Source organism: Thunnus maccoyii, chromosome 23, assembly GCF_910596095.1.
Source record: "Thunnus maccoyii chromosome 23, fThuMac1.1, whole genome shotgun sequence".
Taxonomy (NCBI): Eukaryota; Metazoa; Chordata; class Actinopteri; order Scombriformes; family Scombridae; genus Thunnus; species Thunnus maccoyii.
Genome location: NC_056555.1, coordinates 15,505 through 39,893, shown reverse-complemented (window position 1 = coordinate 39,893; position 24,389 = coordinate 15,505). Strand labels below are relative to the sequence as shown.

Genomic DNA, 24,389 nt, shown 5'->3' with positions numbered 1-24,389 from the left:
GCATGAGGGGACACTGAATGGTTTGATGAGTATGAAAATTATGTAAATCATAGGCTATGGCCTTCACAGTCACCAGATCTCAACCCAGTTGAACACCTATGGGAGATTTTGGACCAACGTGTTGAGACAGCACTCTCCACCACCGTCATCAAAATACCAAATGAGAGAATATGTTTCGGAAGAATGGTGTTCATCCCTCCAAAAGAATTCAGAGACCTGTAGAATCAATGCCAAGGTGCACTGAAGCTATTCTGGTGGCACATGGTGGCCCAACACCTTACTAAAACACTTTATGTTGGTTTTTCATTTTTATTTGTCACCCATCTGTATGTTTATCAAATGAACAAGAACTTGTTTGATCCAAAACAATACAGTGAAACAAACACAGCAGAGTTTGTACATACCTCCTCTGTGGCCCATTATTGTTGATTCCCTTGGTAAATGGACTGTACTCGTATAGCGCCTTTCTAGTCTTCTGACCACTCAAAGCGCTATTACACTACAAATCGCATTCACCCATTCACACACATTTATACACTGAATGGGTACAGGGTCTACCATGCAAGGTCCCAACCTGCCTGTCAGAGGAAATCTAATCACTCATACACATTCACACACTGATGGCACAGCCATCTGGAGCAATTTGGGGTTAAGTATCTTGCCCAAGGACACATGCGGACTGAGGAGCCGGGAATCGAACCGCCAGTCTTCCGATTAGTGGATGACCCGCTCTACCTCCTGAGCCACAGCCGCCCTGCAATCCATCTGCAATGCGTTGGAGGGCCTGAGCACAAAACCCAGCTGCAATGCCTGGTGTTACATTGAGGATCAATGGGCCTTCTATCTGAAAAATCAAGGATCAACTTTTGTGGACAAAGCGACATTGCTATTTTCTCCTTCCAGCTGAAGATGGCCAAGCTTTTGCCACTGGATCTGGGCGGGGAACACAGCAGCAACAGGCAGGTTGGAAAACTGCTAAGATTGTATTGTATCCTACTGCTGCTGTCAGGAGATGTTCATCTAAACCCCAGCCCCACTCCACAATTGACCACAAGCAATTCAAATGCCCCACATGCTTCTCCAGTGCAGACAGCATTGTCTCCAAATGTAGACTCCCAGCAGCTGATCTCAATCTTGTCTGCAGACAGTCTCCCTTTCTTCCCGGGTACTGTTCTGGTTTGCCCCTGGCCAGAGAGGTGGGTCGTGCGGTGCAGTGCCGGTAGGGATCCAAGGCAGCTTTGGTGGACTGCTTACCTGCCGGTGCCAGGGGCATGTGCACATAGGTGCAGTTTGAACTTGAAGGTTGGAGTTCGCAAAAAAAAAATCTAGAGGAAATGTAATGTGTATAAGAGAGTCTTCGTTTACATTAAAATTAATAATCAAGGTACCAGCAGGTGCATTTTCACATCCTGACAAATATGCCCAGGCCCCAGGACCACTTGACTCAGTCTCTGCACTGGTAGTTTCATCTCTGGGCCTAGCTGGTGTGTTGTTTGTTTGTTTGGTTTTTTGCAAAGAGTGTATATCCACCACTCATATCTAAAGATGTTTGATTTGAAAGAGAACTTATTTTAATTTTAATTGTAACTATTCTAATTATCTGTTAATGCCCCCGGCTCTTTCATCTATGTCACTCTGCGGATATCTCTCGTTTTTCACTCTCTACTGAGTGTTTTGTCAGATTTGTTGTTATTTGGGGTGCTTTAACTGTCCGCTCTCTCTCATGCCTCTATGTGCCTTTTTTCTGCTTCTTTCCCAGTTCAGAATTATGGAGGGTGCAGTGGAATTTGTCAGTAAAAGTTTTGACAGCATTTTGGGTGCAAATTCAGGAGGTTCATCTCCACCCAGTTACTGCAGTTACAGTAAAATCAAGCACACCTGCAAAGCAGCCACCCCACACTAAACTGATATAACAGCAACATGAGTTGCATGTTTTACCTGCAAGACTCGTGTTTTAATGCTTTTGTTCATTGTTTGAGATGTGAAAATGTCTCAGAAATAAAAAAAAATGCGTCCTGGTATTAGTTCAGTTATAAAATGCAAGTGCAGCACAGAGCGTCTCTCCTGCTAGCTGCTGACAGTGCTGTTAGCTGAAGAGTTAATCACACTAGACAGTAGAGGAGGAGACGGCAGAGATGCTGGTATGCATCTGTTTAAACAGGAGTTTAGTTTACTTCACTGCATTTAAAACCAGAGCTGAGGGTGTCAGAGCTCTAAGCCGGAAACACTGTCACTCTGCATTTTGCCACTGTCCTCCACTTCCATCATCTCGCCCCAATTCATTTTGAAAAAGCAATGGCCAATGGGGGAACTTCATCACTCAGTGACTTAGTCAGTCAGTCAACCACAGTTGTAGGGCTGGTCTGTGGCTGGTGCAGCCAAAAATATAGATAATATATTAATCTCTACTTGCAGTTTTAGCTTACCTGATCAGAGATTCAAATCTTGACAGCTGCATGAAAACTCTCCATCTGCTGCATTAACTATACCTGGCTAACATCTTTAGGAGCAATAGGCCTGAGGGAAAGGGCGGTGGAGTGATGATATATGTTAGAAATACTTTCCAGTGAGAGTGAATACAGTGGTCATCTTGTAACAATCTGGAATGTATTGGACTAGATGTAATCTTGTAACATCAAATGTGCTTTCTCCTTTTTGTAATATACCACCCTCTTTCTACCAATATGTGTTATGAACAATTGCAGAGTATACTCAAGGAATGTGATTCAAGGAAAGAGATTCTTTTGATGGGAGATCTTAACATCAACTGGGATGATAAATCAAGTAGGAAAATTTTAAAGCAGATCTTGTCTAGCCTAGATTTAACCCAGCTAGTTAAAGGTCCAAGTAGAATAAGTAATTCCTCAAAACTCAGATTGATTTGATTTTCAGAAATAAACCTCAAAGAATCATCAAGAACTTTAATATGATAACTGTTCTATCTGATCACAACTTGACAGTTATGGCAACGTAGCAACAAAAGAAATGGTTTAATTTTTAGTTAAGAATTGAACTGAACAGTGAACTGGAGAACTTCGCCTCTGCATCTACCCCAGTCTGTTTCCTTTAGTGCAGCTTCAGACAGTGATATGTTACTAACGACAATTAAGAACACAATAGATGAATTTACTAGAAAAGCCAAGATCAAGAAAAGACAAGAGAGTAGCCTGCCCTGGTTGAACTCAGATGTATGGAGATTAATGACAAAACGTGACCATACATTAAAACAGGCTCTTAAATCTAAAATAGAACATAATAAATGAAAATGCATTTAATTAAGAAACAAGGTAATTAAGGAATTGAGAAAGGCCAAGGCTAACTTCTTCATAAATATTATTGGTGAGGCAAGAGGCAATGCAAAACTAATCAGGAAACATTGAAAACATAACAGGGAAAGACCACAAGGAAAGCACTTGGAGGTTTGGTGTTGTTACTTCCCTTATTTGTTGTCAAGTTTCCTTCCTGACAGTTTGGAGGTTTGTTTATCGGAGTGTGTCTGACTCATTTTGGGAACTTGGTGTCGTCTGGAGTGATTTTCTTTACTTGGAGTGGTGACAGCAGGGGTTTAACTGGTGGAATGATTAATATAATCAGTAAAAAAAAACCCTGTCCTTTGTGAGGAGTGTATGTGGCTGACGCAGAAGTATCCCCAACCAGACCCCACCATACCCATCAGAAAGAAAGCCGCTTTCACCTCACGTATTATTTATTTATTTTTAACAATTGAGCACATGCTTCTTAATCTTTTTCTGACGGAACTAAATATAAATGAAATTTATAATGAAATGATATGAAACATGCTATTGTTGATGGCCATTATCAAAGCCAAACTCTACGTAGAAAGATAGGGCTGGCAGTAGCAGCACAGCAGAGGTGCTGCATCAGCAATGCTGTCTGTGTGGACGCAGCAAGCATGTGTCGGGACGGGTAGGAGTGCGTTTGGTTATTAGTAATAATTCATATTTATCATAGATAATTATGAATTATTAAATCAAGAGATTATTAATAACAATCAATAATTCGGGCACCAACTGTTGGATCTGTGGGGAGCACAGTTGATTATTTGCAATAATGATTAATTATCAATGATAATTAATTAATTATAACAATTAATAGAATTATTAATATGAATTAACAAATACGGGGCACCACCCGGAAACCGGGACCAATAACCGAACAAGGTAGTCTCATAAAAGGAGTTCAGCTAGAATGTTAATATCTGAGACATATCAACATTCAAGGGTGAACAAAGAAGGGTTGAATTCGAGCTCTGACTCCTTCAATCAGCCACTTTTAACAATATGTTATTGATCAATAAACTACTGTTCTAAAATCTAATCTACCAAAGCAAAACACAAACAGCTATGTACAGGGTTGAACACATGCAGGGGAATGTGCGTGCGTGCGTGCGTGCGTGCGTGCGTGCGTGCGTGTGTGTGTGTGTGTGTGTGAGAGAGAGAGACAAGATGAAGACGTGGCCTGATGTGATGACGTCGTCAGTCAGCGACGCAGACCTGGCTATGGGAGGGAGTCATGTCACACAAGAACTGAATGGCGGAAGTATGGCGATGTCTGGGTTAGACAATAGCAAGATGGCGTCGCCAGGTGGTCGGCATCTTGCACTCACCAAATTCCGTGTAACAATCGTGTCTGATGGCAGATAGTAGCGAATAGAGCAGCACTTTATCTGACGTTATCTGACCATCAGATGTGTGAAAGGGTGTCAGTGTGTGTATGTGTGTGTGTGTGCATGTTAGTCGCAAGAGAGGGAAGAAGGAGAGAAAGTGATCGTGAGAGGGAGAGAGGCAGTTCCTTTGTCTGTATGGATGGCAGTCTGTAACGCACATTGTCTGGTTTCTGATCAACAAAGCAACTTACTTACTCACTCACGGTGGCACAAACAGCAGTAGTCCTGAGCGGGACAAACACAAAACAGTCTAGCATGGTGAACACAACTAAACAGGCAGCAGACTTTAAATTCTCCTCAGAGTAAAGCAGAGCAAATGGACACAGCGGTCCGTCAATTCACACCACAAAAAACAATAGCAATTAAAGCTGCAAGCAGCGTTGGTCGGGACCTCGCACTCTGGCCCGTCGGGATCCTTGGCAGATCATTTTGCTTTTTAAAAATGAGGAATATTTCTTACAAGTGTGGTGTGATTTTATTTTGAAGTTTGATTGACAGGATGAGAATTTTCTGCAGGGTGAGACATGTCTGTCTTGCTCACACCTGTGTCATCAAAATCATGCAAGTTTTGGGCCCATTCGCTTGAATTTCAATTAGTAAATTGAAAACTCCTGATGAGTTTGTGTGTAAAACAAATTAATTTCCTAATTTTCATCAAGTCTATTTTTAGAAAAGTAAAGAATTTTAATCCACATGACCCAGTCAAAGTTTGATAGAAATGTGTACTGTCAGGTGTGTAGAGACAATAAGTAACTGCAGCTGGACACAGAAAAATACTCATACACTTGAATAGAGAGTGTGAGTGAACCCACCCCTTTTTGAACATTTACTGCTTCCACATAGTTTTAGATACAGACTTAATTTGAACTTTAAATGAGTCACGAGACTTTGACCTACAAATCTTGAATTTACATGTTTTTTCTATCCTTTATTGTTTTTGAGATATTAGAGTGTGAGTTTTAAAGTCTTTTCTTGCTCCTCCTGTGATTTTATAATGAGTGTGTATTGCAGAATGTTTCACAGCACCGAGGGAGTGATATCACCAGGAGTTGGAGAGGAGGATTTTAGAGTACACTTTTTGGCCAAATCTTACATTAAAACTCATATTTTTTAGTAGGAAATTTCATGGTGAATCCATTGACACAGGTTTGAAAGTGGTCAGACTTTTAGTTTAGATGTCAGAAGCCTCTGTTTGACACAAAGTTCATGCCCATAGATTGCCTCCCCATTGTTTTACATTGTAAGGTGTGATGTGGCACTGCAACTTTGAGGGCTTATAAAATCCAAACTGTTATCCAAACTGAGTTATTACAAAGTTTTTAACAACTTTTTTTCAGAACAGTGTCATAAGTTACCTATTAAAGTTTGAAGCCGATACCATTAACGCCCTCGGAGGAGATAGCGTTTGTTCGGGGGCCCAAATTGGAGCAAAGTCTTATTTTGAAAGGCTAATTGCGGACTTCCTGTTGGATGTAGGTCAGGAGTGTCAGTGTATGATTTGTAGGTCTTGATGAGACGAATAATTGAGTTTTGGTTTGATCTCTCTATGACATTCCTACGGCCGTGGCGGCCAGTTTAGTTACATAGGGGGCACTAGAGAGCACATTTTGGCACTTTGGGGGTTAATTTTTACATTTCATCAAATTTTTCACCAGAGGTGAGTTTTTGAGCATGTTTAGGGGGTCAAATTTAGGGTTTAAGTGGCGTAATAATAAAGAAACAAACAAACAAACAAACAAACAAACACATGAAAAACAATAGGGTCCTCGCCCTCACCCTGCCTTTTGGGCTGGGTCCCTAATAAAGCTTAAAAGCTGAAAGCTAAACAACAGCACTGATGCTGAAAAGAACACACAACTAACACTGCCTCTGCCCAGACTTAAACCTCTTACTTGGTTGCTTCAGAAAGTGAGCAGGGTGTGTGTGAAGTCCGTCTTTCTGTCCGGCTATATCCAACTCTGTCCTCGGCTCAAATGCAGACGGTGGCTGTCCTCACGCTGTTGGCGAATCTCACGGCAAGCTGGTCCTCGGTTGCGCAGCGGATGAAAACAGCAGTTGACCCAGTGTAGAAAGAGCAGGGCAGAGAAGTTCCATGTCTTCCTGAAGAAACTCTGTTTCTTCCTTCTGCAAGGGAAATTCAGAGCACTGGTTGCAGCAGCGGTGTCTCTCAGATCCAGGGATGGTGTTCGGGTGAACATGGGCGAAGTCACATCTCGTCCAGCGAGGGGAAAGACTTCAGTGAGGGAAAAACACGTGCACGGTGTTGCCTCCATTAGTCAAGCTGACTCACAGGGGGACAGGAGTTCAGTTCAACATGGAGTGCATATTTTTCAGGGTGTTCTCTGATTTTAAAGGGGCACTGATGTCGTGGCTGTGTCATCATGACGCTCCGCTGTGCAGGAGCGTCTCTGCCAATGAGAGACTGTATGTTGACTGTTTCCTGTCAAGGTGTGAAATCTGCAAAGCATCACTGGATATGGAGTTTGTAATGGACTCATATTGTCTGTAAGCAGCATTTTGGCGCTGTTCCTTTGTCTCAGGGGAAAAAGCACCTTGTGATCAGGCCTCAGCTGGTACATGTAGGCCCTCTCTGTGTGACCTTGTGGTTTGAGGCCCAACACATGCGAGAAGCAGCAGTTCAGCAATGCACACACACATACTTTGCTCACACAGGCTGTGTGTCCCAGGTGTGTATGTGGTATGGACACTTCAATGCTTAAAACTGTTAAAGAGTTACTAGCACCCCCTATCTGCCAGGTAATTATTTTCCCAGGGGCTATTTCCAACTGTATGGAAAGCAGCTATAGTGACACCTATCTTCAAAGCTGGTTATCAAAAGGCTGTTTGTAATCATGGGCCCAGCAGTATATATGGTAAATGGTAAATTGACTTTATTTACATAGTCTTATCAACCACTCAAAGTGCTTTACAATACATGCCAACATTTACACACACATTCATACACTGATGGCAGAGGCTGCCATTGCTGTGTTTCTGGTTGTGTCACCACCACTTGTGGAATAGTGTGAAACTGTTGGCAGTGAATCATGTGACCCGCAAGCTTGTGTATGTTGTGTGCATGCATGAGATTCAAAAATTGCTTCATAGTCATGCTTGCAATCAAAAACGTCACAGGGTACCTTTAAGCCATACACTGGTGCTTGAAAGTTTGTGAACCCCTTAGAATTTTCTTTATTTCTGCATAAATATAACCTAAAAAGTGATCAGATTTTCATCTAGACTAAACTAGGTCAAAACTAGACAAAGGGAACCCAATTAATTAAATGAGACAAAAACATTAAACTTATTCATTTATTTATTGAGGAAAATGATCCAATCTTACATATTTGTGTGAGGCAAATGTTCTTTTTGGAGAGTAGTGGCCTTCTCCTTGCACATTATTAATGTTCAACATTCTCCTGATGGTGGACTCATGAACATTTACATTAGCCACTGCAAGAGAGGCCTTTAGTTTCCTAGACGTTACCCTAGGGTCTCTTGTGACCCCCTTGACTTGCTCTTGGTGTGATCTTTGTTGGTTGACAACTCCTGGGAGGGTAACAATGGTGTTGTATGTCCTCCATTTGTGCACAATCTGCCTAACAGTCGACTGGTGGAGTCCAAATTCTTTAGACATGGCTTTGTAACCCTTTCCAGCCTGGTGAGCATCAACAACTCTTCTTCTAAGGTCCTCAGAAGTCTCTTTTGTTCAAGCCATCACACATTTCCACAAACCTGTGTTGTGAAGCTCAGACTTTGATAGTGAAGACCGAGATTTCTCTTCTTTAAATAAGACAGAGCCTCCCAGACTCACAACTGATTGCCCCCCCCCCCATTGAATGAAACACCTGACTCTATTTTTCCCTTCAAATGAATTGATAATATGTAAAAATTTTCCTCAATAAATAAATGAAAAAGTGCAAGGTTTTTGTTTCGTTGATGTATCTTTATCTAGTTTTAAGACTTGCATGAAAATTGGATCACATTTTAGGTAATATTTATGCAGAAATAGAGCAAATTCTAAAGGGTTCACAAACTTTCAAAAAACACTGTACTTGGTAGTATTGTATGCTGTTAGAGAATATAAAACATTTTGAAAAAGTTCTGTATGTTTTATCATCCTGTTTTTGTCAGAGCGCTACCGGGCCTTGCCTTGTCCTTCTGCACAACTGAAGTTTCTGGAGCTACAGAGAGAACTGGTGGATGATTTCCGTATACGACTCACACAGGTAATGATGACAAAAATGCTCTGGTATTAATGAAGAAAACACACAGATAATGAATGAAGACATTGAGCTTTTTTAGGTCACTAAAGACGCAAAGCATCTCTAAAGGAGAGAGAGGCCAGTGATCATGAGGAAAACAGAGGTAATGAAAGTAAAGGAGAGACACAAGAGATAGGGTGGAATTCATGTCGCAATTGATTATCTTCACAGTGGACATTTCATTCATGCTTTTTATTGAACAATAATATTCAAATAACAGTTATTTAAACCACAGGAGGAAAAGCATTACTACACTGCACTCTCTGGTTGAAAGTTTGAAGTCTGACTTCTGGGTCAGAAGTATGCATCATTCAGTAATTAAGAGCCTTTTTAGGCATTTCGGTTCTTTTAAATAGAAAATCAAAGTAAAAATAGACTCTGTTTCACATATTATATTAATATTTTATTAATAGATTTGAATAACAGATTTATGGCTTCTGGTATTTGATCTGTGTAATGTTTTAGGGTATACAATGGCAAGAACAAGTTCTTGTGTGTGACTGCCGCATCTGAAACATACCCTGCAGTCTATGCCGCATTTTTGCTCATTTCTCCCTGTCATGTCACCAACCATGCAGTGATAGTGCCCCCCACATTAGTGTTATCAAGGGGTTGTGAAATTTTGCTTCCAACTGACAATACTGTAATTTGATCATAGGCAGGAATTAAAAATAGGCTAACTAGCTTCCACTCTTTGAGTAAAACACAGACATTATAGCCAAGTGGCAACAACCACAACTAGAAATACAAAGTCAATCAGTTTTTTCAATGAGTCTTTATGGTCTCAATTGCAAAATTCACGTAATTATTTACAGACTGAAATCAATTTCAATGGGCAAAAAGCACAAGACATAAATGAATGAGACAGAGGTGTTGTTATTTTTTTCTTTACAGGTGATGAAGGAGGAGTCTCGTTGTCCACTCGGTCTCCGTTATTGTGCCATCCTTAATGCTGTTAACTACATTTCCACCATCCTGGGAGACTGGGGAGACAATGTGGTGTGTGGATAAATTTATTTATCTGATATTTTTGGCATTTTTACCACCGCACCAGCTGGATGTGGCCATGGCTGGACAGTTGTCATTTGGGTCACTCAGGCACAAGTCACCAGCCCCTTGTTTTCAAATGAAATTTAAAATGTCATTTGAAAAAAAGTAGGGAAAGGGAAATAGATGATGCTGCCCCAATTATTCTTTAAGTACCTTTATTTTAGATATACAAGACAACCCAAATGTAGTGGTGATTTGTCCTCAATTAAATAATAAATAAATAAATAATAACAATAATGATAATAAAACAAACTCAAAATACTCAAAAACAGCCACGGAGGCACCTAAGGAGCGAGTCTTACACAGGGAAAATAAGTCCATTGTCCAGGCAAGCATGATGTTTTGTGCGGTTTATTTTACCATTTCAGCAAGCAAACAGACAAAGAACAATGGAGCCTGCCACTTATCTTGCACTGGTAAAAAACCATAAATCCTTCCTGCTGCCTGCTGGTATTATACTTGCCCTCCCATGTATGTAGATGTACCTGGTGTGCCCAAGTTGCCCAGGGCTTTCAAAACAAAAGCATTAACAAGTACTCAAATTAACTAAAATAATAATACTAATGTTATAATCAAACTAATTCAACCATATTCTTCAAAACAAAACTGCAACAAAATAAATAAATAAATATTTAATTATTAAATATTACAAAAACGAATAGCTCCAACACTAAATCTTACTTTACATCTATGATTTATTATTGAACTATGAAGTCTACAACTGAAATTGGCGACTCCATCAGCTCCCAGCTCATCACAACATTCCTAAACCCTTGTACAGAGAAGAGGTACCATACATGTCCACTCTCAGTCTACTTCAGTTTGGAGCACTGCTAAAAGGCCATGGATGATGCCAGGATGTGTCAGGTGGCTTGTGGGTTCTGGAAAGACTGGCTCACCTGTGCACAATATTCACCCTGAATATCCTGATTAACTTTACCAGCAACCACGTTTACTAATTGATAAACTATTAACTTAATTATCAGTTAGGTCTATAGAAATCTGAGACTACATCTAATTTTATACAAATGGAGAAAAGCACATGAGTATATTGTTACAAATTCTTATAAAGTTAGCTTTTTAAACTGTGCTATTTCTCAGCACAATTGAAATTAGTTTTCAAATAGGTTCCTTGTGCAAAGTTTCATTGAACACATGGCCATGCTGCCAGGGGCAATAGGTGCACAGAGCACTTTATTGACGCTTTGGTGCCACACACTTTGTGCCAGAGTTACTAATAACCTCATAACATTCATGTGAGAACAAGCTTCACCTAAAACCTAAAACCTGTGTTTACCAGTCCCTTCATTCATACCTATCTTTACCCTTTATCCTGTTCATCCTTTATTCTCTCTATTCCTCAGTTTTTCCTACAACTGCAGCAGGCAGCAGTTTCACTCGGTGAGGAAGTGGTACTAGGAGGCCTGGGGGTGATGGAGGTGGGTCGTCTGGCTTCTCTGGAGGGTTCTCTATTTGAAGGTCTGTTGGCGTTACTGGAGCGACTGAAAGGAGACATGATGGGAAGACTGCTGGATGGGATTATGAGAGAAATCACAGAAAAAGCCAAACCATACCACCAAGACAGGTGAGACAACAGCCTATTGATGAGTACCATATTAAATGGTCTCCGAGTGATTTTAACAAAGAAAGCCCTTTCATATGCAGCTGGAGTGGGTATGATAAGAACAGTGTAGCCTAAAATGTATATTGTGGTATAATTGACATGAAAGCATTGATCAATACCATAAAAACTGTCAACACAAGCCTGTGAACCAATGGTAACTTTGAGCTGCTCAGATTAAAATATTAAGTAGTTGTTGCTTAAATAACAGCAGAAGCTGGAATTTAAATCAGTAATTAAAATTATCAAAATAAATGGAAAATCTACTAAAATTACTAGTGTTTGAATTTAAGTTATAATTATACAACAACCAGATCTGCAATGTGTATATATATAACAGAATAATAATGTAATGAAGGTAATTGGAGTTGGTTGAGAGATAACAACTCAAAGGATTATGAGCACCAGGTGGGAAGTTTAAGTTTCCATCAAGGACACACCAGATGGTTTGTTACACGGAACCATTTGAGAAGTCATCCATAGAAACTGTTTGGAAAAGGACAGGCACTTTCAAAAAATACTTGGCAGGTGATTGGATGAACCATCTATCTATCACTGTCTTACCTTGCAAGGCAGCTGGATTCGCAACACTGATTGGTCTGAACCACTGGTGGTTACTACAATACTAACTCCCTACTTACACTGAGATTCCAATATTGGAATGGGGATGTATGCAGCATGTTAGTAGAGGAAGTGAGAGAAAGCATAACTTTAAAAATTGAGCAGCAAACTCTAGTTCGTCAAAGACTAGATTAAAAACTAAATAAATTTACAACAAAGTCCTACCAAGCATCCAGCATTAAAATAATTATTCAGCATCAATTTACACACAATCCATTAGCTAACTCTGCCTAGATGTCAGCTGTACTTTATGATTGCACTTGCAAGTTACCAGAGGCCTGTACTATGAAGCAGGTTTTGGGGTTAGCAAGGTTACTTCAGGTGTTGCTCTGAGTTTTCAGGATTACGACGGTGGTTCACTTTATACTGGGGTACATCGCAACGGTAACTTACGCTGAACAGCTAACCTGCTCCAGAACTGTTAACTTCAGAGGATCGGATCACAACATGTCAACACCCTGACCACTGATCAATGAGACCAATGGAAAAAAGATGTCATCATTGCTACAGGATTCCAACATGAGTTTACAATAAAGTGACAAGTAAAAAAGAGCAATACATATTTTTATAGGTCAGTACAAACATTATATTATTCCAGGCTTTCTGTTTCCACTCTGGTTTTAAAGCAGAGTTTCCAGCAAACGGTGAGATAGTTTACGGCACTAAACACATAATGATGATTTTAGCTGCATTTTAATTGTGCAAAGTTTATTTTATCTCCAGAGTGATAGCTAACAGTGTGGATGATTTTACACTCTGATTCCATCACTAGCTCAGAATAACATGAAACAACTGTGTGATGATAATTGGAACTAAAAACAAAAGATTATCTTTTATCAGAAAAAATAATCCACACACTGATTATTGACTCCCATGATTATAAATGAAACATTTCGGTAAGATAGACCTCAACACTGCTTTGGTAGCAGAAACAGTCTGGCATTACTTTTTGGTTTGTTTGTTTTTTGTGTCTTTTGTTTTTTTCTACATATTCAGAATGGTTTCTTCATCATCCAACTAAATAGCAAAAAATATTCACTCTATACTTAAGTCATATATAATAATTCCTACATGTATTTTAGGGCTTAGTCTAGCTCTAGTATATGGAAATTATTCCTAGTGTTTCTACATCCTGTTATTCTGGTGTATGATTACAGGCTATCGTGTACATTTCATTTCATTCAATATGACTTTGCTGTCCCTAAGACAGAAGTTTTCCACAGGTACTTGGTATCACTGTTTCATCTCATAAAATACGAAGTACTTCTTCTGATGATGTCACTTGTAATTAACAACCCCGTCTCTTTCACATGAATGCGCTTGTAGCTGGATAGGGAAACCCAGAGTTGACTGAGCTAGTTGATAGCCAGCTTCATAGCACTGGTTATCTGGAGGGCCAATGTTAGATTCAGTGAAGCCAGCTAACGAAAAGATATCCCGGGTATGTTGAACTTGCTTCGTAGTACATGCCCCAGATGTGTGTGTCCTTGTGTGGCAAATAGTGTGGAGCTGATCCAGCGGTTGATGAAATTTTCAGTTCCATTTTCTAGGCTCGTCAGCTGGTGCGGGTCTTAGTCTCTAGGTGGGTCCAACCATAGACTGTAAAAAAATGACATAGTCACCGTGATGTCACCCATTGGTTTGTGGATTCCTGTTTTGAAGTGTCGAGTTTGGCATTTTGACCCTAACCATCATAGTAGTGTCTTGTTAACTTATGGCAACCACCTTATTACTTGAAGGAAATTAGTGATTGATATTTCTGTATTCATTGTACATCCTTTCCATTCTGTGTTGTATAGATTAGTTTAACATAGTGACTAAAAAGGAGTGGTGGGGTGAGCAGCATGCTAGCAAGACAGCAGCTAGTACTTCATTTGTGTTTCTATGCAGTGTAATGTGGGGCTGCTGTAGGTGGAGAGAGCTAGCAGCATGTGGCTAGTTAGCAGGAGCCCCGGAATAGCTGATTAGCTCAGAGAGTCGACATACAATGGAATGTGATGATTTCCACACTGCTACTTGGGTGACCTACACTCAACATTGGGTCAGAACACGTCCCGTGTAGCTGTACAGACAGAGCACCGGCAGCTCACACACTTCAATGCACATTATGCCTCACACTAGGCCTCTGTGCACATGTCACTCACAGTATGCTTCTATGCACATTACACTTCACACTACACCTCTGTGCACATTTCACTCACACTATGCTTCTATGCACAGTACACCTCACACTACACCTCTATGCACATTACACCTCACTCTATGCCTCTATGCACATTACGCTTCTCACTACACCTCTAAGCACACTGCACATAAATGGTAACTTCATTAACATGCTAACAGGATCACTCAGGATGTAATATAATAGCTTTACATCACACTTTGGTATAACAAGGTAATAGTGAGGTGATATTTTAATAATGAAGAGGTAATGATGAAGTAAAGTAATAGCTTGGTATTAACTATGGGTTTATGTATGTAATATTACAGTGAAAGTTTTGTAACCTTAACCCTGTATATATACAGTGGTTATAACACATACATATATTTCAGGTATTCACGGAATGAAAACTAAGGCAAATTCCATACAATGAATCCCTGAAAAGTCATAGTAATTCATTTCAAATTGTGTACAAACCCTGATTGAAGCACAAAACATAACTCTTTAAGAAACTACATATAGTCTCAGATGCTGACTGCCTAAAACCACAGCAAAGCTTGTAGAGGACATGTTGCTCTTTTAATATGCAGAAAGATCAGTATAATGGAGCAGTAAGAGGTAGAGGAGATCTAAAATAGCAGGTTAAGAAAATATAAAACAGTCTGTGTCTCCTACATTGCTTTGAAGATTGATTATTTTCTCTTTACATAGTGTTTGTTTTACTAATTTCACTGAGTAGAGCAACCAAAGAATATAAAGATTATCTTATTTTATCTTATTTAATCTTATTATTATATGGATTTCTTCTCTTTCATGCTTGTTCTCATCTCTGTCTTTTCTTTAGGTGGTTTTCTCTACCATCCCAGCAGGACCAGTCCACCATGTCCTTGTCTAGTTCAGCATGTCCCATGATGCTTTGTGTCAGGGACAGATTGTTGAACCTTCAGCAGATCCTGAGTCTTTCCCTGTTCCAGCAGGCTTGGCAGGGCCTTGCGGAGAGACTTGACAACTTTCTCTACCAGGATGTAAGAGATTAGTACCTGCTTAATCAACTACACTGTTTGTGTTTCATATTAATATGAAATATAGGTAGACCGTACTAAAAACAGACTTCATAGCAGGGATCATATAGTCAAGCTGTTCAGAGACAGTTTAGATAACTAAAATGTTATATAGTGACATATATACACTGCTGCTTGAAAGTTTATGTGAACTCTTTAGAATCTGCTCTATTTCTGCATAAATATGACCTAAAACATGATCAGATTTCCATTCAAGTCCTAAAATTAGATAAAGAGTTTAGCAAATGAGACAAAAACCTTACACTTGTTCATTTATTTATTGAGGAAAATGACCCAATGTTAATATTTGTGCATGGCAAAAATATGTGAACCTCTAGGATTATCAGTTGACTTGAAGAGGAAATTAGAGTTGAGTGTTTCAATCAATGGGATGACAAGCAAGTGTGAGTCTCGGAGACCCTGCCTTATGCAAAGAAGAGAAATCTGGGTCTTCACTATCAAAGTCTGAGCTTCTTAACACAGGTTTGTGGAAGTGTGTCATGGCTCAAACAAAGGATATTTCTGAGGATCTTAAAAGAAGAGTTGCTGATGCTCACCAGGCTTGGAAGGGTGTCAAAATCATTTCTAAAGAGTTTGGACTCCACCAGTCGACTGTCAGGCAAATTGTGTACAAATGGAGGACATCCAACACTATTGTTACCCTCCCCAGGGATGGTCAAACAACAAAAAATCACATCAAGAGCAGGCATGTGATACTCTGGGAGGCCACAAGGGTAATGTCTATGACACTAAAGGCCTCTCGTGCAATGGCTACAGTCAATATTCCATGAGTCCACCATCAGGAGAACATTGAACATCAATGTGTGCATGGCAGAGTTGCAAGGAAAAAAGCCACTTCACTCCAAAAAGAACATTGCTGCTGTCTACAGTTCGCTCAAACCATGTGGATAAACCAGAAGATAACTCAAAAAGTGTTCTGTGGATGGATGAGACCAAAATCAAACTTTTTGGCTTGATGAGCAAAGGCTACATTCCAGCATAAGAACCTTAACCCATCTATCTGTGAAACATGGTGGTGGTAGCATCGTGGTTTGGGCCTGCTTTGCTGCCTCTGAACGGACGGTTTGCAATCATTGAAGGAGCTATGAGTTCTGAGTTGTACCAGCATATTCTATAGGAAAATGTCAAGGTATCTGTCTGTGAACTAAAGCTCAACAGAAAGTGGGTCATGCAGTAAAACAACAACCCCAAACACACAAGTCATTCTTCCAAAGAATGGTTAGAGCAGAAGAAACTTGTTGTATTGTATTTATTGGAACAATGTACAGTTTTACATAACATACATGATAACATTTGATGCACTGCACCAGAGTTAGCTTAAAGCTAATTTTCATCTGCTTTCCCTTACAATTAAAACATGTAACAGCACAATATAAAAACAGTACAAAGCCAAAAAAAACACAGGACACAAAATACAAAGTTACACACAATAGCACATCACATAAATCCACAATGTCAACTAGAAATTAATAATGTAAGCTTCTCAAATTAAAAGCAAAATTATTTGTGTTTATGAGGAGACCATGAGATGAGATTCAGTGGTTACAGAGCTGAGTAGTTTTTAGCAGATTTTTTAATTTGGTTTTGAACGTACTGATGGAACTGCAGCTCTTCACATCATCAGGTAGGACATTCCACTGAGTTGTGGCTTTCACAGAGAAAGCTGACTGCCCAAATACAGTGCGACAAAATGGTATGGTACAATCTTGTGTAGAGGATATTCTGGAGGATCTAATAGAACTCACTGAGCAAGTGTACACAAAGTACAAAAAGTGGATGAGGGGCTAAACCATTTAAAATTTTATAAACTAGGCACAAATTTGAGAATAATCTGAAATTCTCAGAGCTCAGTAAATTGTATTTCCCTAGTACCCTACAGTGATGGAAATGCATTGGCTTTTTGTCCAGAGTTTTTAGAGCTTGTTTGTACAAGGACTCAAAAGGTTTTATGGCTGTTTCTCCAGCCTGCCCATAAATAGATAAATATCTTGGCTGCCTCCAAAGAGAGACAGTTTCTAATGTCTAAAATTTGCTAAGTCATACTTAATAAGTACAATTAATAGTTTTAACCATTTTATTTAACATGTTTTAAAGTCAAAATTTGGATCCAGTGTCACACCAAGATATTTAAAATCAGTGACTGTGTCAGTCCTTTCATCTTTGATGAGAATATCAGTGTTAGGAGGTTGTACCATGGTAGACTCAGACATGATTGATCAAGCCAATGTGTGATCCCTTCCAATGCAATTGTTAGCTTAGCAGCAGCTAACTCAGCTGTTTTTTTTCTACATCATGACACTGTTGAGGGAGAGTATTAATGTATAGGCTAAATAATAGGGGAACTAACACTGACCCTTGTGGAACACCTATTGTGCACTTCACGTTACTGGACAGTGCATCACAAACCTTACACGTTGTATCCTATTAGATAAATATGAAGACATCCATGCCAGTGCTCTAGATGTTAAAACATCATGATTGACTGTGTCGAATGCTTTAAGCAGATCTAAAAATACAGCACTAACTCATCTTTTATCAAGTCTTGATTTAATTTGCTCTACTAAGTGCAAGGTAGCAGTTTCGGTGGAATGATTTGCTCTAAAGCCAAATTGCATACAATGTGGACCAAAATTTTTGGAGCTCTGTAAGGAGCTGATGATTTTGTTTATTTGTAACTCATTAGTATCTACCAGCACGAAAACCTGGCCTGTAGCATCCAGTTTCCTTTTCATACATTTTTTTCTTATTCATATACAGACTCAAGAAAAAAATATTAAAGACAGAAGCAATCGTAAGATGATCTTCAATTAACTTTCCATGTACTTTGAGTTTAAAATCTCCTAAAAAATTTTGGGTCCCTCCTTGTGAGATTATTGATGTTTTTCCAGATCAATTTACTGTTGCCTTTTGCCTCATTCAGTATATTGAGATAAAAACAAGATTTAGTTTCTCTTAGCTCTTGGATAACTTTGTAACTTAAACCTTTATAAATCAGCATGTCAGTGTCTCTTCTAGTTTTAATTACCTCTCTTAGTGCAGCATCTCTAGATTTCATTAGTTTCCACAAATTTTCATTAAACCACGGCAAATTGTTTTTATTTTTAGATTTTATCTGTATCCTCACATTAAATCTTTCCCTCACAGAGTTGATTCTGTGAGTTAAAAGTATCACAGCCATAGTCCAGATCATCAGAGGAAAGTACATCATCCCAGTTCAAGCTGTTAATTTCACTGACAAATTCTTCTTGCTTAGCTCTGGGTATGCATTGAGGGATCATTGTCTTAGTTGCCGTGGTCCTAAATCTATTTTTAGTCAGTCTTCTCACACATAGGGTTAGGTTATGATCTGATAAGCCAGTGATTAAATTATAACTTTTAGTTATTCTTTCTGGTTTATTAGTAAATATCAGATCAGTTTTTTTTATTGGAACATTTTGCAATCCTAGTTGAGCCTTTCACTAGTTGTTCTAATTGGAATTTCTCTGTGATCATTTTTAGTTTTTTCCTCTTAGTTTTATCCTCCCAGTTCACATTAAAATCACCCATAAATAATAATCCTATGTTAAAATTGCACTCTTTCAAGACTTCTGTGAGTTGATCATAGAAGATAGTGTCATCTGCAGAAGGGGGCCTATAGATATCTATGATGTTAAAAGACATTTGTTGGGATAACATTATTTTTATCCCAACATATTCTAACGTGTTACCCGCATTGTAAACCACATGTTCACGTTTGATGTTCTATCTCACATAAAAAAGCACCCCTCCTCCTCTTCCATCAGGCCTGTCTCTTCTGAAACATTGGTATCCGGGCACCATGAACACACTCGCAGGAGTTGTTTGTTTCAACCATGTTTCAGTCAGACAGAGAAAGTCCAGGAGAAAGCCCGGCTCAGAAAGTTGATGCTCATTCATCACCGGCACCAGAGGAGTCCCAGACACTCTCAGGCACAAATCAGCACCGATGTTCTGCAGCGCTTCAGGGGTCACTGGTCCATGATTTAGCTGAACATCTCTGGAGAGCAGGAGCAGCATGAAGAGGAGACCTGCTATTGTCCGAAACAGGGTGGCAGATAAACGTACCACTGGATCAGTGATTTGCTCTAGTACCTGGGCTCGTCCGTACCACAGGACAGAGGAATAGATTGCAAAATATCCCAATAAGTTATGATGACACCTCACTGTAGGAGCGTCAAAGTTAATGTTTTGGAAACGCCAAGTCAAAGTCCTGACCTTAATGCCATAAAAATGCTGTGAAAGGACCTGAAGCAGGCAGTTCATGCAAAGAAGCCCAACAACATCCCTGAGTTGAGAATGTTCTACAAAGAGGAATGGGCTAAAATTCCTCTAAGCTGATGTGCAGGGCTGATAAAAAGTTACAGTAAATGTTTGGTTGAAGTTATTGCTGCAAAAGGTGGTCACACCAGTCACTGAAAATAAATGAAAAAGTTTTTTTTTTTTTTTTGTCTCATTTGTTTAATTTGGTTCACTTTATCTAGTTTTAGGACATGTAAATATCTGATCACATTTTAGGTCATATTTATGCAGAAATACAGAAAATTTTAAAGGTTTCACAAACTTTCAAGCAGCACTGTTCAATCTAGATTTTGACTCTAAATTTTGATTTTGGAGAAACTGCAGCTGGGTCTGCATGTATGGGTGAGGGATAGCTAATGTAAAAAAGATGTCATGCTGGCTGAGTGGCAATGTGTTGGGGAGTAGCCTTGCTATATGAATGGCGAAATAGTAGCATAAAGGATCAAACAATTTACTTCTCATAAGTCTGCAGTATGCTACTCATTGACAGTCAATCCAAAAACTAAGACAGGTGACACAACTGGACTGATAACAAATTTTGATACAAATTATTAATTAACTGCAAATTATGTGTATGTTTTAGCTAATCCATTTTTGTTTACATGCGGTGATAATTAAGGATAACAAAATTTGACAATTGGGTAATATCTGGGACATGCAGTGTTACGAGGATTATTTCAAATAATATTTTATTCACAGATATTGATTGAATGAGTGAGCCAAATGACCATTTACTAAGCCCCACCCCCTAGTAATGGTTGCTATGTCTGCCAAGCTGTCCAATCTAGCACTGCACATATGCAACGTATAATGGTAATAGTGGCAACTATAAAGTCATAGTCATTTTTGGAACATTTGGTTCCTTTCTCACAGAAGTAGAAAAAAGCAGGCTTCTCAATTTCAGCAGGTGACAACTGCAGCAACAGTGATGATAATTGTTAACTGCAAAATTTGTCAGCTGTAGTAAGCCAGCTAGTTAGCATAAGCTCTGTGAGTTGGTCAGAAGCTCTGTCTCTAGCAGACTTTTGAATGTTTGTGGATGAGGTGGTTTAAAATTAGAATCCTGCAAAAGTGTCTTACAAGTGATTAGAGGATTCTTACTGTAAATTTGGTAGTTTGTCCATCAGGTTCTTATTATTAGTGCATTATTGTACATTGAGGTTTAAAATGAATGCAAGAGATGTATTTATATCTTGCAACTGCTATTAAATAACATTGTTCACCTATGCACTATGTTCGCTAGACATCAGTTTGCAGCAATGCAGTTACAATGAGATAGGCTCAATATATTCATGTGTTTCTCTGTCAGGTGATCCTGTCTAATCATTTCAGTGATGGTGGGGCAACTCAGCTTCAGTTTGACATGACGAGAAACCTATTTCCTCTATTTGGTCACTACTGCAAAAGACCTGAGAATTTCTTCAAGCAGTAAGTATACATGTGTGCTTATGTGGGGGATGAAAGGAGTCATTGAAATATCACGTGGGTGTACTTTTAGTACATGTGCATGTGCACATGCATATTGTAGTGCTACTTGAACGGCATGTGCGGCATGCAGCACACGCATGCCTGTGGGCTTGTCTTTATATTTTTATGCCATGCACATGCGTTGAAGTTAGAAGGTCATTGATGCAGTTAGGTCATTGTAACTTACAGCAGTGCTGCCTCTGTGCTATGATGTACTCTAAATCCTGACTGAAAATCCTCAAACTATTGTCATGTAGAAAGTCGCACAACTGATCGACGACTACTTTCTCAAGGATCTTAGAGAGAAAGGGAAGGTTAGATTTAGGTCTATAGTCAGCTAAAATGCCTGAATCAAGAAGAGTTTAAATTACAGCTGCTTTAAAGGACTATGGTACATAGCCTATTACTAAAGACAGATTGATCATATCTAGTAAGTTTTAGTGCTTAGTGCTAACTAAGGGTAAGACTTCCTTAAGCAGCCTAGTTGGGATGGGGTGTAAGAGACAGGTTGATGGCTTACATGAAGAAATCGTTGAAGTTAGTTCAGGAAGATTGATTGGAGAAAAAGTCTAAATATATATAAGGTTTTACAGCTGTTTCTAAGGTTCCTGTGTTTGGGGTCAGTGCCTGTTGAGGGCAGGAGGTGATGAATTTTGTCTCTAATAGTTAGAATGTTATCATTAAAGAAGCTCATGAAGTCGTTGCTACTGACAGCTATAGGAATACACAGATCAATAAAGTTATGACTCTTTGTTAGCCTGGCCAAATTGCTGAAAAGGAACCTAGGGCTTTTTAAAGGGGCGATGGAGTCGAGTGTCATTCACAGTGAGCCCGCAGCACTATCAACAAGATGATCAATTTGGGAGGGGCTAAGACTGGCATGAGAGTCCTCTGCTGTATTGAGACATGGCATTGAATTCAGTGTTGATGGAAAGCAGTACAACTGGCTGGCTGATGAGTTATAATTTAGTTTAGGTCTAGGGTTGATTATTAGGCTTGAGTCGAAAATGGCTGCAACTCCACCTCCTCAGCCGATGTCTCGAGGAATGTGAGCTTTGAGAATTTTTTTAATACGACTGGGGGGAGTGGATTCTTTCAGGCTAACATATTCTTCATGACACAGCCAGGTTTTAGTAAGACAAAATAAATCAATGCGATAATCTGAGATTAGATCATTTATTAATACGGCTTTAAATGACAGAGATCTAATGTTTAAGAGTCCACATTTAATTCTCCTGTGTTGTTGTACTATTGCAGATGTGGAGTTGTTTTTTATAAAATTTTTATGAATAACTCTGCTTTTGTTTACTTTAAGTTTAATTGATTTAAGTGGTCGGGGCCAGACATAGTTTCTATGTGGCTTTGGGTGGGTAACTGCACTAAAATGGAAGCACAGAAAAGTGTGTAGGACTGCTTCTCTGCCTCCTGGTCTCAACTCTGGGTTTTCATGGGTTGTCTACTAATAAACCAATAAATATTTCTGGATATGAGAGCAGTTCCATCCAAAGTGGCATGTATGCCATCTCTCCTAATCAGACCAGCTCTTACCCAGAAGGTCGCTCAATTCTCTATGAAGCCCACGTCATTTGCTTGACACCACCTTGACAGCCAGCAGTTGAATGATGACATGCAGCTATACATACCCACACCTTCAACACCTCCACCTCTCCAGACATATATCAGTCGGCACAGTGAAGCTCAAACATCGCAGTGAAGAATCAATAAGAAAAATACACTTTTGAGTGATTTTAAGAGTTTTGGGGGTGTGATTAGAATAAGAATTAGAATAAGAATTAGAGTAATTAGGAAATAAGGTGGGGAGATAAAAGATATTACTGTGTTTTGCTTTTCCTGTGTATATTATGTTGCATCTTACCTCTATTACTAGGTTGGTGGCACCGCTGCTACAAATGGATGTGCTTTCCACAACATTTTGTGGTTGGAGAACCATCTTTTGCTTGTGTGTAACAGTTTTTGCTATTGCTATGACGGATTAGATAGGAATGATCATAATAATGAAAAATAGTGAAGTGGAAAAATACTAACAAAACACTTAGCAACTGAAATTTTTTTATGAGGAGTAAAGGACAGATAATTTAAGATTAATAGCCCAAGTGAAAGTGATAACTATGTTTCTACAAGAATTATGATTATTTTTTCACCATCTGCTCTCTCTTTCTGTCCACAGTGTTAAGGAGGCGTGTATCATCTTATGTCTTAATGTGGGCTCTGCTATTCTTCTAAGGAATTTCCTTAAAGAGTCAGAGGAAGAAATGAGAGATTGGGCAGGAGGAGGGGATCCTCCACCAGAATATGCATTGAATGAGTTGGGGGTTTACTGCTTGGCTCCCTGCGATGTGTTGATTCTCCTCAACCTCAGAGCCTCCTGGCCAGGACAGTAATATTTCCTCCAGGTAATATTTGTAGGTGTGGAGAGTGCACTGGATTTAGATCAAACAGTGCTTGACAATTTTTTTCTTCTTAAGTTTTGTCATTAGCATCAATCTTTCATTTTAAGTTGATAATATTGAATTAACATTATATAAATTTTGAGTTACAAAATTTTTGGGACCTACGTATTGTCACCTCAGTTGATTAATGTATACCATATATTGTCTTGTGGATTGTGTAATAAATCTAGCTGCAATTTTTCCACCTTCAGGAGTTTTATTTGTTTGTATGTTTTGTGTGTCTTAGCGTCTCTTTGTATGATAATCTAAAGATTAAAGGTTCCCTGAAAATGTACATTTTTCTTAAAATTCAGTCATTCAGTGCCACTCACCAAAGTGCACTGTGTATCCCTAACTAAAAAATGTGTTGAATGCATTTCCACATAAAACATTTGCAAAGACATTTGTGTAAACATTTGATGCCTGCATTGTTTACATTCATGTTAACTTGCAATCAGTCTTCTTTACTGCCTGTGTTGGCATGTTCCTGTTTCCTGGTGTTACTTTGAAGCTGATGTTGATCCAAGATCATTGATATGTTAGTTCCCTGCCATTGAAGAAGTGTATAATTCAGGTAACTCAGACACCTATAATATTAGATCCTGCATTTTTCCCTCAGTGTGGTTTCTGTATATATATGGTGGCTTTGACAGCAGTTGAATAAGTTA

The 24,389-nt window shown here is 39.1% G+C and overlaps 1 protein-coding gene across 1 annotated transcript in view; it reads left to right on the top strand.

The window, feature by feature from the left end:
• Window positions 1-24,016, top strand: part of rint1 (RAD50 interactor 1) — a 52,548-nt gene extending 28,532 nt beyond the window's left edge. The window contains exons 10-15 of the mRNA XM_042403662.1: window positions 8,822-8,916; window positions 9,847-9,951; window positions 11,367-11,587; window positions 15,250-15,430; window positions 21,114-21,232; window positions 23,460-24,016. Coding sequence (XP_042259596.1) covers window positions 8,822-8,916; window positions 9,847-9,951; window positions 11,367-11,587; window positions 15,250-15,430; window positions 21,114-21,232; window positions 23,460-23,673 — 935 coding nt within the window. The 3' untranslated portion in view covers window positions 23,674-24,016. The remainder of the gene's footprint in view (window positions 1-8,821; window positions 8,917-9,846; window positions 9,952-11,366; window positions 11,588-15,249; window positions 15,431-21,113; window positions 21,233-23,459) is intronic.
• Window positions 24,017-24,389: the final 373 nt, after the last annotated feature.